The 18743-nt window shown below is 40.4% G+C and overlaps 1 protein-coding gene across 1 annotated transcript in view; it reads left to right on the top strand.

Moving 5' to 3' along the window:
• LOC308222386 (protein FRA10AC1) overlaps positions 1-11097 on the top strand; it is a 28420-nt gene extending 17323 nt beyond the window's left edge. The window contains exons 8-14 of the mRNA XM_080620320.1: positions 183-228; positions 3523-3636; positions 4649-4691; positions 6163-6284; positions 6861-6899; positions 9734-9818; positions 10266-11097. Of these exons, the coding sequence (XP_080476446.1) occupies positions 183-228; positions 3523-3636; positions 4649-4691; positions 6163-6284; positions 6861-6899; positions 9734-9818; positions 10266-10308 (492 nt within the window). The 3' untranslated portion in view covers positions 10309-11097. The remainder of the gene's footprint in view (positions 1-182; positions 229-3522; positions 3637-4648; positions 4692-6162; positions 6285-6860; positions 6900-9733; positions 9819-10265) is intronic.
• Positions 11098-18743: the final 7646 nt, after the last annotated feature.

Genomic DNA, 18743 nt, shown 5'->3' with positions numbered 1-18743 from the left:
TGCATGTGCAAATTGGAATAATCCTGGCAAGCAGAGGGAGAGAGATATTTTTAATTAACAGAGAAAGAAATGAAATTCCACCAACTGGAATTAAATACATGAACCACATGCAGGACATCAGTCAACGGAAATTAGTCTTTACACTGAATGCATCAACTGTTCACAATTCTTGTTCTTAACAGTTTGGATTTAGATGGCGACACGAGAAAGAAGTAATTTCAGGAAAAGGTAATGCTGTCTTTAGTTTTATATTATTTTCTTCCTTAATGCTTTTCTTGCTGCTTTTTGGTATAATTTTGTTGACAGTATTTGACAATACTGATAAATTCATCGAATAACAATAGATAATTAATTGACCTAACTTCTAACTTTGATGGTATATATCACATAGCTCTAGAGTGCACACTGATTAAAATTAAGAAAACGTGGTTTATTTTCATAGGGTCAGATTTGTAATGAACACCAACATAATTCGTTTGATAATGTAGCTTTTCATGGAAATTTTTTTCAGCTGCCTTTCTCCAGTAGTTCTGTCACCTCATTAGTCTTTGATGCCTTTAATTGAAGTCTTTTAATACTTCTCCTCAGGAAATAATTTTCTTAACTGTTTCTGCAATGCTGTTTTGCAAAATATTTACTTTTTAATTAAAGTTCCATGTGTGATGTCTGGTTTAGGGTAAATTGGTTTTTGAAAGCTTCAGTGGGGATGCTTGTCATGTCTCCCAGTCCTGTTTCTAAATCAGTAGCTTATTCTGCCTGCTTATATGTGTGAGTTCTTATGTATTATTGGGACTTTGCACAGTGATCACCATTTGATGGCCTGGGCACATGGAATTTTTGAATTGGCTAAGCAAGGAAGAAAATTACGTGATTCTATTGCTGTTCCTGTGGGTAGATCTTCATACGCATGTACGGTGTTCAGAAGTCATGCATGCACACACAAGAAAATTGCATACAGTGATACTGTTGATCAGAACAGTTCTGTAAACAGCTCTATTTATTATAATATATTGCAAGAAGTTACAAATGTACTTTTTTTTTTAAATGTATCATTTCACAGAAGGGAGTATGAACTGGGTTTTTTAACCTATAAATATTAAAGCTTCTAAAGGTAGTTGTAGTCATATGTTGCATTTAGCACTGCAGATTATATTAACAGATAACTACATTTGATATAGTTGCATGTTTTATTGATTGCTTTTAAAAAGATAATTAAAATTTGATGAGAAATGAATAATTTATGAACAATTATGTCTTTGTGGTGAAAAAGAATTTAAAGCTGCATTTTACTTTTAATATCTGATACTGTATATTTAAGAATGTGGGAGAAGATGCAGAATTAAGTGTTTTAAGCTTTTTAATGGAATCCTAATGAAAAGCATACAGTAGCAAGAATTGAGAAACTATCTTTCACCACTAAGGGGCGCAAGAATTCAACCCTATCTCGCGTATCAAATGCTCTTTTCAAGTGCAGTTTCAGATGACCGTTTAAAATAGGTGTGACTCTTTAATGCCTTTCTTTTGCTGCTTTAAGTATAAATCAGTAATGTAAATTGCTTTAATTAAAGCTAATAAAGCATTGATACCTACCTGTCTGATAATTCATATTTTTAAGGGGAGAGCATATGCTTATTGTAGCTATGACAATAATAGTTGTGATGCAAACCACTGCTGGTGGACTGCACTGTGTTTTGAGGTATGTTAAGAAGGGAACATAGGAGTGGGTTACTCACATTTGATTGCTTTGTTTTCGATGTCTGTCTTCATAAGGTCATGGAGGAGAAGAAGGGTTAGGATGAGTGAAAGGAGCGGTATTACTCATATTACTAATTGTAAATGCCAGAATATTTCTCCTCTCCTCTCCTTGCATAGGAGGTCATATTGGAGATTGCTGTTGTATCTACTTAAATTTAAAATGTAATCTTAATGGTGGTTAATGATGTAATACATTGACAGTTTCAATAAATGGTTCCTCAAAATGGATATTTTCTTAATTAAAATCTTAAGGTAGAAGCCCTACTTTAAGTTTTATAAATCAGTGAATAGTAGGCACATGATTAATTAAATTAAAAGCTTTCAAGCTATTTAAAAAATATATTTGGCATGCCTTCCCAAGTACTTTTTCTTTACTTTCAAAGGATGAATAGTAAGGTATGGCATAACATTTAATAGTAAATGATATTTTAGTCAAAAGGCCTAAATTATTTTCTGTAGGAAAATAGGAAACATTGGGTAGAGGTGGAATAGGACTTTTTCACAATAGCAGAAAGAGTAAAGCTGAACATGTGAGTATATGTGCTATTTTCTACTTACTTGTATTTGTCGATTACATAGTGAAATACTCAAACCAGCTATATTATTTGGTGAAATAGGTTTTAATACCTGTAAATTCATCTTCTTTCAATTTTTTTCACTATTTCATTGAACTAACATTTCACTTTTAACATAGTAGTGTCTCTCTTAGCCTATTTTATACATGCATAAATGCACATATAATATACCTTATTTAAACAAATGTTCTTCCAAACCTGTTTCCGTTTATTCTTTCTCAGTAATTTCCTCCATGGAAAATAGGCAGGGTAAAATGGAAAATACCTGGATAGTGCACCATGTAGCCATATACCAATCTGGTTTTTGTGTTCAAGTGTTAGCATTGGAAGTGGTTTTACGTTGCAGAACTGAAGTATTTGAGGACACTGCCAACCCATTTGTTAGCAGCTTAAGCAGAATATTCTGAGCTTAATTGTTCATCAGTGATCCTGCTTGTGAGCCTATTAATGCACATCCTTGTTGCCAGTTCTGCATACATATCAGTCTTCTGCAAAGGGGATATATGTATCTTTATAACTGCAGTATTGTTAACCCAATGGTGTGAACAATATTATGTGTAAATTGTTTAAAATTAGTGTCATATTTTACATAAAAAACTGAAGGAAGCTTTTAAAGCTGATGTATGATTTCTCATAGAATTGGATTTCCTTTTCTTAAAAGACAAGTAAAGTGTTCATGGAAAGTCATTAAAATGCAAATCTTACTTCCAGAATATCAAGTGAACTAGAAAGGTAGTAAGAACGTGGGCATCTCAGTTTTGTACCTAAATGGTACTTTGAATAGTTTGTTGTCATTAAAGATGCATGTCTGAATCACACCTCCTGATCCATCACTCTCTGCTGAGTAAGTAATCATGTAGGATATGGAATGTATCCTAGTGACATTAATTTCATCAAAGTTCAGTATTAGGCTTACTATTTTATAACATATGCCTCCATCTACACGCTGTAAAGCACAGTTCAAGTTATGTTCTTTCTTTGCTAATATGCAGTACTAGACAATCATGATTGAATGCTTTGCATCATCTGCTATTGTTTCCTGAATCTAGATGTTACTTGTAGATTTGTGCTTTATCTCTTTGAAAGAAATGGAAAATAAAAAGGAAAAACTGAGCAAGACTGGAAATAACAAGCCCAAACCTATGCATGTTCATCACTGAACCATGATTTGCTGGTTTTGACTTCTTTAAAGGTCAGTTTTCCTGTGGAAATAAGCACTGTGATGAGAAAGAAGGCCTGAAGAGCTGGGAGGTGAATTTTGGTTACGTTGAACATGGTGAAAAGAAGAATGCACTTGTGAAATTGAGTAAGTCAGCCCTTCAAGGATATGTACATTTAAAATAAGACAAATATCTTGTCCTTTAAAAGCTGTTGAGTGAGGCCCAATGGTAATGATTATTAGTTCATGCAAAATGGAAAATGCTGAATAGGAGATAATTTTGTTCTATTAATTACAGGTAGTATGATGGTCTTGATTTAGAGAGAATGGCTGCTATCATTATATATGACAAAGTTGTTACAGGTTGAACACTTCATGCTGTGTAATTGGTGGTGCCATAAATTAAGATAAGTGATTATAAAACGTTTTTTATACAAGCATGTCTAGTTTTAATGGACAGTACTATGTTGTAAGGAGGGTTTCATCACTGTACTTGCTTAATCAATTAGGTGTCTTAGGATTCCTTAGGGCTTTGGACTAGACAACTTCTTGCACACCTTCAGCTCCACTGATTTTAGTACTTATGTTTTCTTCCAAAAATTCTAACTCCAATTATGTCACTTCCTTTTCCATTCTTGCCTCTTGAGTGGGATTTTCTTATTCAATATGGTGTACACATTGATATGTTCATCAGATAATTAAACTTACCACAGTTTACACAGTTACTTTGCATAAGACAAGCTAATGATGTATTTTGGTTTGTGCACAAGAAACTCCATGTGGCAGCACTTGGTCTTTGGCAAAGCTCTAAGAGACTTGTGAATCTTTGGTATAATTGTAGAACAATTTGGTCTGTCCACAGAGATCCATGAAATGGGATATCTGTACGTGATAAGCACTGATAACTTTGTTATGAAGAGTTGCCAGCTCTAAACCTGTGATCTTCCTCCAGGTTTAGTAAAATCTGGGTTTGTACTGAAGACATATCATGGTATATTTCTCAACCCTGGCTGCAATTATATTATAACCTTTGTTTTGAAGGAAAAGCTACTAAAATTGGAAGATAGTAGTTCTATCTAGTTTTGTGTATATGTATTAATGTTTTAATAATCATGCTTATCAATACATCTCTGTAATGTTCTCATTCTCTCTTTTTCAGGACTGTGTCCAGAGTGTTCCCACAAATTAAACTTTCATCACCGGTAATGAAATATTTTGAAAATATGTGGGTTGAATAGATTAAAGTTGTGATGAAGAGCTAATAAGGAGAAAGCTTCAGCTAAGTGATAATTAACTTCATTTATGCTGATTTCAGATTCTGTTCTGGAGCTCTTAGCTCCTATAACGCTACTGGCTTGCCACTGCTGAGAGTTAGATACTAGTGTGCTGATGAAAGTACAGAATCCCTCAAAGTGGAAGAATCCCATCCTTACCCCCACAAAAGTTTCCTTAATGTCTGTCCACTGATTATTTTTCTTTTCTGAAAGTTTATGCAAAACACTGTCTTTTTTATTTTCTCTCTTGCTGTGTTTAAGAGCTGGAATGCTTTTTCTATTCTTAAAAGTAGTGGGTTTATGTGTGAGTCAAGTGACTGTGCTTTGACATTTTGAATTTGAGTATTTGTTCTTTGAGAATCAGTTACTAATAGGAGAGAAAAATTGTAAATTTTGAACCTGTAAAATGTATGCATGAAGATTTGATTTTTTGATATTATCTATAACCTTAGTGAATTCCACAACTATTGATATTCAGTTTTTATGTTTTTTTGAATCTTGATGTGGCATTAACTTAGTTGCGTGGCTCAGTACTTAAGCCATATCTGAAAATACCTGAAATTCATAAAAGGAAAAGGAAACTTTACAGGTAGGAAACAGTGATCTCTTTTCTAAAGTAACAAATCAAAGGTATGTCTAGATGGATATACCCAAGACTTTTTATGAATCCATTTTAAAAGTTAATTCATATTCAGTTTCATTAAAGCACGTTGTAGGCACATATTAAGAAGAATTAACTAAAAGAGATTGCTTTGACTTTTTTGTCTTCTTTTTGGAAGTAAAATTGTAAACGCACTTGAATTAAGAATAAGCATGGTCAAACATTTTCTCTTTGTCCATTGCAGAGTAATACTTTGAAACAATTTTACTGACTTTGTGCAAAGAAGCAGGAAAAAGTTAGCCTATGTTCATGTGATAAGCCTATATAAGTAAGGCTGACAATAGAATACATTGGTTGGTTTGTAGCGGGTTCTTAGATTTGAGGTTCTTCTGCCTCAGGTTTCGTTGCTATCAAATATGAAAACAAATTTTAAGACTTGTCTTAACTATGTTTTTTTCATTACATATATAAAAAATAGTTTTCTAAAAGAAAAGATAAGGTTTCAGTATAACTGAGTATTTGTCATATTATAAAATAATTTTCTGGATTTAATATTTGAATGCCAATAAGAACTGGTTTTGCCGCCTACATCAGTGTCATTTTAGCAGCTTAATAATTCCTGTCTTATGCCTTCAGCTGCAGAGCTTTAGTGTTTCTATTGCACTTCTCATTTTAACTAATTTTTTTTCAGTTATAGGGTATAAGTAAAAATGACAAACATTTGACTGAATTAAATAGTTTAGATTTACCATTGTTCAAGACTACATATTTTGAAGGTGTGCATTCATTTTTTTAAAGGAGGAAAGAAGTCAAAGCACGCAAGAAAAGAGGCAGAGCTGAACTAAAATCTAAAGAGCCAAAAAGTAAGAAGAAAAAATCTTCTTCAGCAAAAAAGAAGTCAAAAAAAAAGATCCGTGAAGGTAAATATAAATTTTAAATGTTTACTTTTTAAAAATATTCAATGATGTTAGCTGAATCTTAGTTTTGCTATAGCTACCTGAATATAGATATGTAACTTCCTTGATTATAACACAGTCAAAAAGATGAATTTCTTAGGTAAAATTTCCTGGGTGCAGAAAAAAGAGGAATTTGGAGAAGAAAAAGAAAAGATGAATTTCTAACATTTACAGAGAGAGAGAGCCTTTAGAAAAACATGCACTGCAAGGAAAAACTGTCCAGGTATTGGACATTACATACCAGAAGGTGTTGTGAAGTATTTAATTCCTTGAGGCTTTGGAGTTGAAAGCCTTTTGGAAATGTTAGATAACTTTTTTACACCACAGATCTCAGGATAAAACATGAGCTCAAACTGATTAACTGTGAACACATGCAGAAAAAATCTTTCTACTTTTTGCTTGCTTTGAATATATGTTGTGTACATGCTTGTACACATGTTTATGTGTAATATATTGTGATAGAAATATCCTTGTAAACAATTTAAGATAAAAGACAAATTAAGATATACTTACAATTTTTTAAATGGTGTTTCTTTCCAGATGAGATTTCTTCAGAAGGTTCAGATAATTCTGATAAAGGTAAAGTATTTGAGTATCTTCTGCGTTTCATGTTTTGTAGTAAGTTGTATTATTTCATAGTCATTTGTCATTAGTCTTAGTTTTAATTGTAAGATAATTTTTTGTAAGATATGAATGCTGTGTGAAAACAAGCAGAGATACGAAAGGTCAAAATAATTGCTTACAAATTCTTGGAGAAAAACTGTAAAGAATTTTAAGAAGGAAATCTTTTAAGTGATAAAAATGTGGGCAGATAATAGAACAGAAATCTGAAAAGAGTAGGGGGCACAAAATAACTGCATTGTTAATAATTGCATGGTTCCAGGTATGCATATATGTGCTGTGTAATGTGTGCTGTGTAGAATCATAGAATCATAGAATAGTTAGGGTTGGAAAGGACCTTGAGATCATCTAGTTCCAACCCCCCTGCCATGGGCAGGGTCACCTCCCACTAAACCATGCCACCCAAGGCCTCATCCAGCCTTGCCTTGAACACTGCCAAGGATGGAGCATTCACAACCTCCCTGGGCAACCCATTCCAGTGCCTCACCACCCTCTCAGTAAAGAATTTCTTCCTTACATCCAATCTAAACTTCCCCTGTTTAAGTTTGAACCCGTTACCCCTTGTCCTGTCACTACAGTCCCTGATGAACAGTCCATCCCCAGCATCCTTGTAGGCCCCCTTCAGATACTGGAAGGCTGCTATGAGGTCTCCATGCAGCCTTCTCTTCTCCAGGCTGAACAGCCCCAACTTTCTCAGCCTGTCTTCATACGGGAGGTGCTCCAGTCCCCTGATCATCCTCGTGGCCCTCCTCTGGACTTGTTCCAACAGTTCCATGTCCTTTTTATGTCGAGGACACCACAACTGCACACAAGACTCCAAGTGAGGTCTCACGAGAGCAGAGTAGAGGGGCAGGATCACCTCCTTCAACCTGCTGGTCACGCTCCTCTTGATGCAGCCCAGGATACGGTTGGCTTTCTGGGCCGTGAGCGCACACTGTAGCCGGCTCATGTTCATTTTCTCATCAACCAACACCCCCAAGTCCTTCTCCTCAGGGCTGCTCTGAATCTCTTCTCTGCCCAACCTGTAGCTGTGCCTGGGATTGCCCTGACCCAGGTGTAGGACCTTGCACTTGGCATGGTTAAATTTCATAAGGTTGGCATCAGCCCACCTCACAAGCGTGTCGAGGTCCCTCTGGATGGCATCCCTTCCCTCCAGTGTATCAACCGAACCACACAGCTTGGTGTCATTGGCAAACTTGCTGAGGGTGCACTCAATCCCACTGTCCATGTCAGCGACAAAGATGTTGAACAAGACCCGTCCCAACACTGATTCCTGAGGGACACCACTCGTTACCGGTCTCCAGCCGGACATCGAGCCATTGACCACAACCCTTTGCGTGCAGCCATCCAGCCAGTTCTTTATCCACCGAGTGGTCCACCCATCAAATTGATGTCTCTCCAATTTAGAGACAAGGATGTCATGTGGGACAGTGTTGAATGCTTTGCACAAGTCCAGGTAGATGACGTCAACTGCTCTGCCCCTGCCCATCAGTTCTGTAGCCTCATCATAGAAGGCCACCAAATTGGTCAGGCAGGATTTCCCCTTAGTGAAGCCATGCTGGCTGTCACCAGCCACCTCCTTGTTTTTCATGTGCCTTAGCATGTCTTCCAGGAGAATCTGCTCCAAGAGTTTGCCAGGCACAGAGGTGAGACTGACTGGTCTGTAATTCCCTGGGTCATCCATTTTCCCCTTCTTGAAAATGGGGGTTATATTTCCCTTTTTCCAGTTGTCGGGAACTTCACCTGACTGCCATGATTTTTCAAATATGATGGCCAGTGGCTTAGCAACTTCATTCACCAGCTCCTTCAGGACCCGCGGATGGATTTTGTCAGGTCCTATGGCCTTGTGTACATGTAAAGAAAGTACTTTTCTGACATAACAACTGCTACATTCCCCTTAAGGGAACGATACTAATATGTACTGTACTAAAATAAACCCTAGGCTTTAACTGATGCTTTTCCAGCTACCACCTATAGTACCTCAGAGATGACTTGTGGATGCACTCAGTCTCAGGGACTTCTTAGGTTGCTTCTGTCTCTCAGTAGTTCCCCTCCTGTTTCTTTTGTGATGAAACAAGCTCCACCTCCTGGTCATGACAGTTCATGCTGCCGACTATGTAGAAGGGATTGTTTCTACTGATTGTTTTGCTGTGCTATACATTTTTAGGAATGTCCTCAGCACCTAGCTTTTCCCAGTTAGGTACAGGAGGACCTGAAGCAATTTTCTTACACTTAGACCATGTCCAAAGTCTGTCTTATCAGGAAAGCTCTATTGGAAGATTATTTTTTTTTTAGGTCAGGGCATCTTTCTGATGACAAGATTTGGGTTTTTTTGTTGTCATTTCTTCTGGGTACTTACACTAAACCGTTATGCAGTAATCCATGGTTTTTGACAATTTCACTTACAAATCACAAATGATAAAAGTTGTCATTTAAGCAGAAGTAATTGATTCATTTAATATCATGAGTTGAAACGGAAATTTAATTCTGTGTTTGTGATTATAAACAATTTCTGGGAGCAAAGTGCTATGCTGCTGTTTTGTCAAAGATCAGTGATTTGACATGATTGTTGTGATGTTTGGCCAAAATATTAACTCATAATAGCTAAGAGTCTTTTTGATCTGTATTGAATAACATTTGAAATTGTTTTCATTTTCACTTTATGCAAAGTAAAGCTTTCTTTTTATTCTCATGGTTTCAATTAAACTTTGTGCCTAGCAGCATATAATCTAAATTAAAAAAGATAAATTCTTTAAAAATTTATTTCATAACCACTTTAAATTTCTTAACAGATTCAGATAAGTGTGATGTACAAGATGGTCCTTCAGATGCTGACTTTTGGAAAGGTCCTCTAAAAGACACAGATGAAAAATCACGGTGAGTTTGATCTAGTAAACTTGTAGCTAGTAGAACATACAGTTTCCATTCAGAAATGCAGAACCAGAGATCTTTTCGGTGTGAATGAATATACTGACATTTAAAATTATGTCAAATCTCTCTTCTTGTAGTGAACCTAAGAATGTGTTTTTAAAGGGGAGACATCTCTGGGGGAGAACCTTTCTCAAGCCACTGCCATACAACTGCTGTCTTATCCCTTACTATGCTGTTAATTATCTTGGAAGTTAATCCCAACAGTTAACTCACTGCTGTTGCACAGATAGGGAAATGTAAAGGGTATTGGAATGTAGTGGATAAGTCAAACTGATCTATACCATCAACAAATGCTAATTGGAAGTCTGCTAAATCTTTTTCAAGCAAATAGTATCTTGTAGGTACAGATTCAAAGGAGAACTTTTCCATGTTGTTTCTTTCTTTTTTTAACAGGGAAGAGGAGTTTGATGAGTATTTTCAAGACTTGTTTCTCTGAAGCTAGAGATGGATGTGGGCTGATCTTCTTCATGAGTTGTCAAGACAAAAGTCTGGAAATCCAGTCATAATTAAGGACCAGACACCTTTTTCTGCCAGCATACCTTTTTTACAGTCACTTATATGGACCATTTGGATAGATTGTCTTTGTTGAAAGAAGGCTTCAGGTCTAAAAACTTTGTTTTTCTTATGGTAGGCTGTATACTCATAATTTTTTCAGCTTAGTGCAAAAGATATATGAAACCCAAACTGAGAAAGGATATAAACAAATGGGAATATAGTTTATTGATGTTACATCACAGAAGTTGGTTGCTTTTTATTTTGTCCCAAACTTCAGTTATTGCCAGATTTTTTTAAAGGTGCATTTTGGAAGATCCTGTTACTAGTTTAAAGTCATACACTTCAATATATTCATATTTCTAATTTATTAAACAAGAGTTAATAGCCTTAAATTTATTGGTCATGTAGATGTTATTAGTCAGGTATTAGTCTTTGTAAGTATTTTCAAATGTGGCTGGAGGCCAGTTTTTATCAAATATATATTTTGCTTGAATTAAGTGAAGTACATCTGAAATGTCTCCCCTACTCCTTAAAAAAAATTAGTTCATTGTGACCTTGTTTTAAATTTTAGTTATAGAAAAATCTGGTTGATTGGTGAAATTTTTGATGTAAAAAATGGGATCACAGAATAGTTAGGGTTGGAAAGGACCTTAAGATCATCTAGTTCCAACCCCCCTGCCATGGACAGGATCACCTCCCACTAAACCATGTCACCCAAGGCTCTGTCCAACCTGACCTTGAACACCACCAAGGATGGAGCATTCACAACTTCCTTGGGCAACCCATTCCAGTGCCTCACCACCCTCTCAGTAAAGAATTTCTTCCTTACATCCAATCTAAACTTCTCCTGTTTAAGTTTTAATCCATTACCCCTTGTCCTATCACTACAGTCCCTAGTGAAGAGTCCCTCCCCAGCATCCCTATAGTCCCCTTTCAGATACTGGAAGGCTGCTATGAGGTCTCCACGCAGCCTTCTCTTCTCCAGGCTGAACAGCCCCAACTTTCTCAGCCTGTCTTCATACGGGAGGTGCTCCAGTCCCCTGATCATCCTCGTGGCCCTCCTCTGGACTTGTTCCAACAGTTCCATGTCCTTTTTATGTCGAGGACACCACAACTGCACACAAGACTCCAAGTGAGGTCTCACGAGAGCAGAGTAGAGGGGCAGGATCACCTCCTTCAACCTGCTGGTCACGCTCCTCTTGATGCAGCCCAGGATACAGTTGGCTTTCTGGGCTGCGAGCGCACCCTGAAGCTCATGTTCATTTTCTCATCGACCAACACCCCCAAGTCCTTCCCTGCAGGGCTGCTCTGAATCTCTTCTCTGCCCAACCTGTAGCTGTGCCTGGGATTGCCCTGACCCAGGTGTAGGACCTTGCACTTGGCATGGTTAAACTTCATCAGGTTGGCATCAGCCCACCTCACAAGCGTGTCGAGGTCCCTCTGGATGGCATCCCTTCCCTCCAGTGTATCAACCGAACCACACAGCTTGGTGTCATTGGCAAACTTGCTGAGGGTGCACTCAATCCCACTGTCCATGTCAGCGACAAAGATGTTGAGCAAGACCCGTCCCAACACTGATTCCTGAGGGACACCACTCATTACTGGTCTCCAGCCGGACATTGAGCCATTGACAGTAGAGTGTGTGGCTTTCCACAGGAGATGTACACGTGAGTCAGCTGATCGGAGCTAGCACAGCTAGAGCCGGAGCCGGCACGCTTCAGAGACCACGAGGTTCAGCAGAGATTAAGAAAATCAGAGGGGACAGCGCAGAGACATCGCGATTCCCGACATCTCCCGATCCCCGAAGCCCCAGCAGCCCTTGCGAGAGAGCGGCTGACGTGGCAGGGGGCGTTCCCGCGGTAACGGCGACCGCACCCCTGCCCCTTGCCTTGAAAGAGCCTTTGGGAGGGCAGCGACCGGTCGCTGCCCACCAGGCGCAGGGAGGAACAAGCAGGTCCTGTTGTGGACTCTGTTGCTGGTGTCTCAGACTGCTGACCAATATGGTCGCCTCCAGAAGGAGAGCTTGCAGTAAGGAGACTGTAGCAACTCAGACAGAGACCGTGTCCCAAACCGTGGCTGTTCAGGTCTCTGGCTGCAGGGAGTGCCAGAGCCTGCTGCTGCCGAGGGAGGGAGGCCAGCATTCCACCTGCGTGAGGTGTGAGCAGGTAGAAGATCTGCTTAGATTGGTGGCAGAACCTAAGGAGGAGGTCGAGACGCTGAGGACCATCAGGGAGTGTGAAAGGGAGATCGACTGGTGGAGTAACTCCCTAGCATGTCAGCAGGAACGGTTCCAGGGAGATACCTCCCAAAAGGGGATGGACCCCCTGTCCTCTCAGACAGAGGGGGATGGCCCGAGACAGCCCCTGCCCTGTAGCTGTCACGCAGAGGTAAGGGACCAAAAAGATGATGAGGGCTGGAAGCAAGTTCCAGTTCGGAGTCGTGGGCAACCTTCCTCCCTTCCTGCCCTGCTTCCCCAGGTGCCCCTCCGTAATAGGTTTGAGGCCCTGGATCTTGATGGAGAGGTAAGTGAGGATGTGGTGCAAGGCCAGACTACAAGGTCACATAGGAAAAGGCGGTTGACTTCGCACCTCAAGACTGCCTATGATAAGAAAGAAAGAAAGGTCATTGTTGTAGGCGATTCCCTTCTGAGAGGAACAGAGGGCCCGATATGCAGAGTTGACCCTCATCATAGGGAAGTGTGTAGTCTGCCTGGAGCCCGGATCAGGGATATCACCAGGGCGCTCCCCAGCCTGGTGCACCCGACAGACTACTACCCGCTGCTGGTCTTCCAGACAGGTGGGGGGGAAGCTGCTTCCCGTAGTCTGAGGGGGATGAAGAAAGACTACAGGGCCTTGGGGCGGATGGTGCAAGAGTCTGGGGCTCAAGTGATCTTCTCCTCAGTTCTTCCATCTTCCGGTGATGATGTGGGATTGAATGGGAAAATTCAGTCCATAAACAATTGGCTACGAGGCTGGTGCTTTAGGCAGGGCTTTGGGTTCTTTGATAACAGCTGGTTTTATAAGGCTCCAGTCCGAATGATGGCACATGGGAAAGGTTTAACTCACAGAGGCAAAAGGATGCTGGGGCATGAATTAACAGGGCTCATTTGGAGAGCTTTAAACTAGATTCGAAGGGGGATGGGGTTGTAACTGGGCTTGCCCCAGTGGGGCAGCACTCTAGAATTAATGAAGACTGGGAGGCCTCCTATAATCCTAGGGTGAAATTGGTGAGCTCAGCTCCCTCCTTGAAATGCCTGTACACCAATGCGTGCAGCATGGGAAATAAGCAGGAGGAGTTGGAGACCTGTGTTAAGTCAGGAGATTATGATCTGGTGGCAATTACGGAGACGTGGTGGGACAGCTCGCATGACTGGAATATAGTCATGGAGGGCTATGTCCTTTTCAGGAAAGACAGGCCAGCCAGGCGGGGTGGTGGGGTTGCTCTTTATGTGCAAGAGCAGCTGCAATGTACTGAGCTCTGTCCAGGAACAGAGGACAAGCGAGTTGAGAGTCTGTGGGTGAGAATTAAGGGGCAGGCTGGCAGGGGTGATACTGTTGTGGGTGTCTGTTACAGGCCACCAGATCAGGGTAAGGAAGTTGACGAGGCCTTCTACAGGCAGCTGAGAGCGGCCTCACAGTCACAGGCCGTGGTTGTCATGGGGGATTTTAACTTCCCTGATGTTTGCTGGAAGGACTACTCAGCAACCCAGCCACAGTCCAGGAGGTTCCTACAGTGTATGGATGATAACTTCCTCATGCAAATGGTGGATGAGCCAACCAGGAGAGGAGCGCTGCTGGATCTCATCCTCACTAACAAGGAGGGGCTGGTCGAAGCAGTAAAGGTTGAGGGCTGCCTTGGTTGCAGCGACCACGAGATGGTGGAATTCAGGATCTTGTGTGGTAGGACCAGTAGAATAGCAAGTAGAATTGCAACCCTGGACTTTAGCAGGGCAAACTTTGGCCTTTTCAAGCAATTGCTAGGGGAAATCCCATGGGCAAGGCTGCTTGAAGGTAAAGGGGCCCAAGATAGTTGGTTGACATTCAAGAATTGCTTATTCCGAGCTCAAGAGCAGAGCATCCCGACACGTAGGAAGTCAAGGAAGAGGGCCAAGAGACCTGCGTGGCTAAATAAGGAACTGCTGGGTATGCTCAAGTGGAAGAGGAGAGTTTACAGGTCATGGAAGGAGGGGCGGGCCACTTGGGAGGAATATAAGGCTGCTGCTAGAGGATGTAGGAAGGCAGCTAGGATGGCTAAGGCCTCCTTAGAATTAAATCTGGCGAGAGGAGTCAAGGACTGCAGAAAGAGCTTTTTCAAATACATAGCTGAAAAAACTAACACCAGAGGCAAGGTTGGCCCACTGGTGACCGGGATGGGTGCCCTGGTGACAGAAGATACAGAGATGGCAGAGTTATTGAATGCCTTCTTTGTCTCTGTCTACTCTGCCGGAGGCAGTCCTGAAGAGCCCTGTACTCCTGAGACCTCAGATGAAGTCAGGTCACTGGAGCAGTTTGCCTTAGTCAACGAGGAATGGGTTAGGGACCAGTTGAGCAATCTGGACATCCATAAATCCATGGGTCCAGATGGGATGCACCCGCGGGTGCTGAGGGAACTGGCAGAAGTCATTGCTAGACCACTCTCCATCATCTTTACCAAGTCTTGGGAAACGGGAGAGGTGCCTGAGGACTGGAAGAAAGCAAATGTCACTCCAGTCTTCAAAAAGGGCAAGAAGGAGGACCCGGGTAACTATAGACCGGTCAGCCTCACCTCCATCCCTGGGAAAGTGATGGAACACCTTATCGTTGATGCCATCTTAAGGCATGTCAAGGATAAGAGGGTTATGAGGGGCAGTCAACATGGCTTTACCAAGGGGAAGTCATGCTTGACCAAACTCATAGCCTTTTATGAGGAAATAACATTGTGGATGGATGATGGCAGAGCGGTGGACGTGGTCTACCTTGACTTCAGCAAAGCATTTGACACAGTCTCCCGCAGCATCCTCATAGCTAAATTGAGGAAGTGTGGCCTGGATGATCAGGTAGTGAGATGGACTGCGAACTGGCTGAAGGACAGAAGCCAGAGAGTTGTAGTCTATGGGGCGGAGTCTAGTTGGAGGCCTGTATCTAGTGGAGTGCCTCAAGGGTCAGTATTGGGACCAGTATTATTTAATATATTCATCAATGATTTAGATGAGGGAATTGAGTGTACTATCAGCAAGTTTGCTGATGACACCAAGCTGGGAGGAGTGGCTGACATGCCAGAAGGCTGTGCTGCCATCCAGCGAGACCTGGACAGGCTGGAGAGTTGGGCAGGGAATAACTTGATGAAATACAACAAGGGAAAGTGTAGAGTCCTGCATCTGGGCAGGAACAACCCCAGATTCCAATATAGGTTGGGGAACGACCTGTTAGAGAGTAGTGTAGGGGAGAGGGACCTGGGGGTCCTAGTGGACGGCAGGATGACCATGAGCCAACACTGTGCCCTTGTGGCCAAGAAGGCCAATGGCATCCTGGGGTGTATTAGAAGGGGGGTGGTCAGTAGGTCGAGAGGGGTCCTCCTTCCCCTCTACTCTGCCCTGGTGGGACCGCATCTGGAATATTGTGTCCAGTTCTGGGCCCCTCAGTTCAAGAAGGACAGGGACCTGCTGGAGAGAGTCCAGCGCAGGGCGACAAAGATGATTCAGGGAGTGGAGCATCTCCCTTATGAGGAAAGGCTGAGGGAGCTGGGTCTCTATAGTTTGGAGAAGAGGAGACTGCGGGGGGACCTTATTAGTGTATATAAATATATAAAGGGGGAGTGTCATGAGGATGGAGCCAGGCTCTTCTCAATGGCAAACAATGATAAGACAAGGGGTAATGGGTATAAACTGGAACACAAGAGGTTCCACTTAAACTTGAGAAGAAACTTCTTCTCAGTGAGAGTGACAGAACACTGGAACAGGCTGCCCAGGGAGGTTGTGGAGTCTCCTCCTCTGGAGACATTCAAAACCCGCCTGGACACATTCCTATGTGACTTTTATGTTATCTGTGGTTTCCAATCTCCTTAACATTGATTGAACATTAATCTTTCCTTGAAGTGTAATCCTAAATATACAAGTAAAAAATGTGTATTGCTTGAGAAACTTACTGGATTCTTCTTCCTCTTCAAGTTGCAACACAACTTTAAACATTCTTTAGTTTATGTTTCCAAAGAAATGCACGTTAATAGTTACAGTTGCTATTTTCTTTGTTGGATGAAAATTACTTTGGATCTAAAGGACAAACTTTCTTAAATGTTCGTGTTAAACTGAGGGAAGCTAATGTTGTATAAAATATATTTTTGGTAAGTACTTGTCACTGTAGATATATTTATAGAAAGTATTTATAATAAGTGTTTGATGCGGAAAATATAACAGCAGAGATGGTTGCAGTGTATTTATGAACATTTTACATGCACTCGTGAATAAGTTGAGAAGTCTATTTACAAGTATTACTTAACATAATTACATTTTAAACAGTTTGTACTTACATAATAGTTAACAGTACAAGGACCTATTTAGGGCGTCTTTGAGTGAGAAATAAATGTAGCCTTGCAAGAAGGCTTCTTTAGGTAAGAAGGTGGATTTAAAGGTTAATTCTCTGTCATGTTGCAAGCTTGGTTGAGAGTCAAATCCAATCTGCAGCAATCTGCTTACAAGTGTGCAACTTGCCCAAAAGGGCTTTTGTCAAATGTGTTGCTATATTTGTGGCCTCAAGTACTGCATACTAATTATGTGTTCTGGATAACTAACTCCTCTTTGGATCTTTAAAATACAGTTATAAAAAGGTACACTATACATATTAAATACATAATTTAATACAATTAGAATAAAATTACATGAGTAAACAACCTTGAAATAGCTTTTTTCAGTGTCTGCATTTAGCACAGAAAATAATACATGATACCCAGTTTTATGTCATAACTAAGTTTGCATAGAATATTTGGCCCAATTAGAAATAAGGGTGTAATAAGCATGTGTGTGGGATGGATTCCTTTACTTTTGGGTGATAGTTGCACACAGTATCTATGTTCATAGAGCATTCTTAGTAAGGTATATAGTATGGCAAGTCATTCGGTCATTCTCCCTTCTCTATGGATGCTGAGGGCCCTCAAAGAAAAAAATAAGGTATGAGTCTGCTTTTCTTTTTTTGTTTAAGAGGGAAGAAAAGTGGCAGGTTTGTGCCTGCACCTCAGACTTGCTTGTTGAAGGAAGTACATTTGGCATCAGTCTCCTCTTAGATTTGGAACTGGTTCTGGTGAATGCTCGGATCCATGCGTAATGTACTAGCCATTTTCCTTCATCTGCAGGAGGAGCTGGCTTTGTGACACCTGAGTAGAAAGCATGGAGCTGGCTCTTGTCATTCTTCAAGAACAGGAAGTTTTGGTAGGGAGATGGTTGTTTATGAAGACCTAATTTGTGTGCAGTCTGTCATCTTGTTTGTAAGAAAGGAGGTAATATGAATTCTGATGTGCTCCACTTCTGCTGTCCTCTCCCTCCCAAGATTAAATTGGTGCCAGTTCATTGGTTTTTGAGTAATTTCCTGCATTTTTAAAAAGGTGCATTGGAACTACGTGAGTCTTTAAAAATGTTTTTAACAGTAGATCCTGCTGTAGATATACTGCTATAGGTATGTTAGTAAACTCTGACTTCTATACAAAGCATGATGTTTATAGTCTGCCTTTTGAGATTTTTACAGTAAAAGGTGGTCAGTTTAGGAATTGTGGGCAGAGCCACTTGCATATGGGCAAAAGAGCGCTTTCTGTGAGTGATGGCTACAACTTACAGTTTTATTCTCGGTGGTTTTGAAAAAATACTGTTTACTATGGGTCTGCTTTCTGTAGATATGAGCCAGGGAACTGTGCTAAGCTTTCCTAAATGAAGGTTTACTCTAGAACTTTAGTATGGAAAATGAAGGAAAAGAACACCATTCCAGATTAAGGAAATACACATAATATAAAAATCTAAATATACAAGTCAGCAAAAATTGCCATTTTTTGTTTGAATTGTACATGTTAGACTTCAATCAATAATTTCATATAAGATCTGTCAAAATTATTCATATTTTTTTTGGACAGTGTGCAGAAGTTACATATTTTAATAAAAATACTGTATATAAATTGAGTAACATGAAAAAATATCTACAGCACACAATTAACTCATTTTGCACCATTATTTTTTCTTTTCCAGTTTTTCATTGTAACTGTTTACTACAATTTAAAATTATTTCCAACAAATGGTGAGTATTTAAGAGGATTGTTAAGAAATTGACCTATACTATTCAAAGCAGAAATCCACTGAGGCTCACTGAAGTTCTTTCTAGATGCCTTTTCTGTAGCCGGAACAGTGTCTGAGACAAACAA

The sequence above is a fragment of the Psittacula echo genome, assembly GCF_963264785.1.
Source record: "Psittacula echo genome assembly, chromosome: 6".
In the NCBI taxonomy this organism is placed as follows: domain Eukaryota; kingdom Metazoa; phylum Chordata; class Aves; order Psittaciformes; family Psittacidae; genus Psittacula; species Psittacula echo.
This window is presented reverse-complemented; position numbering and strand designations above follow the sequence as displayed.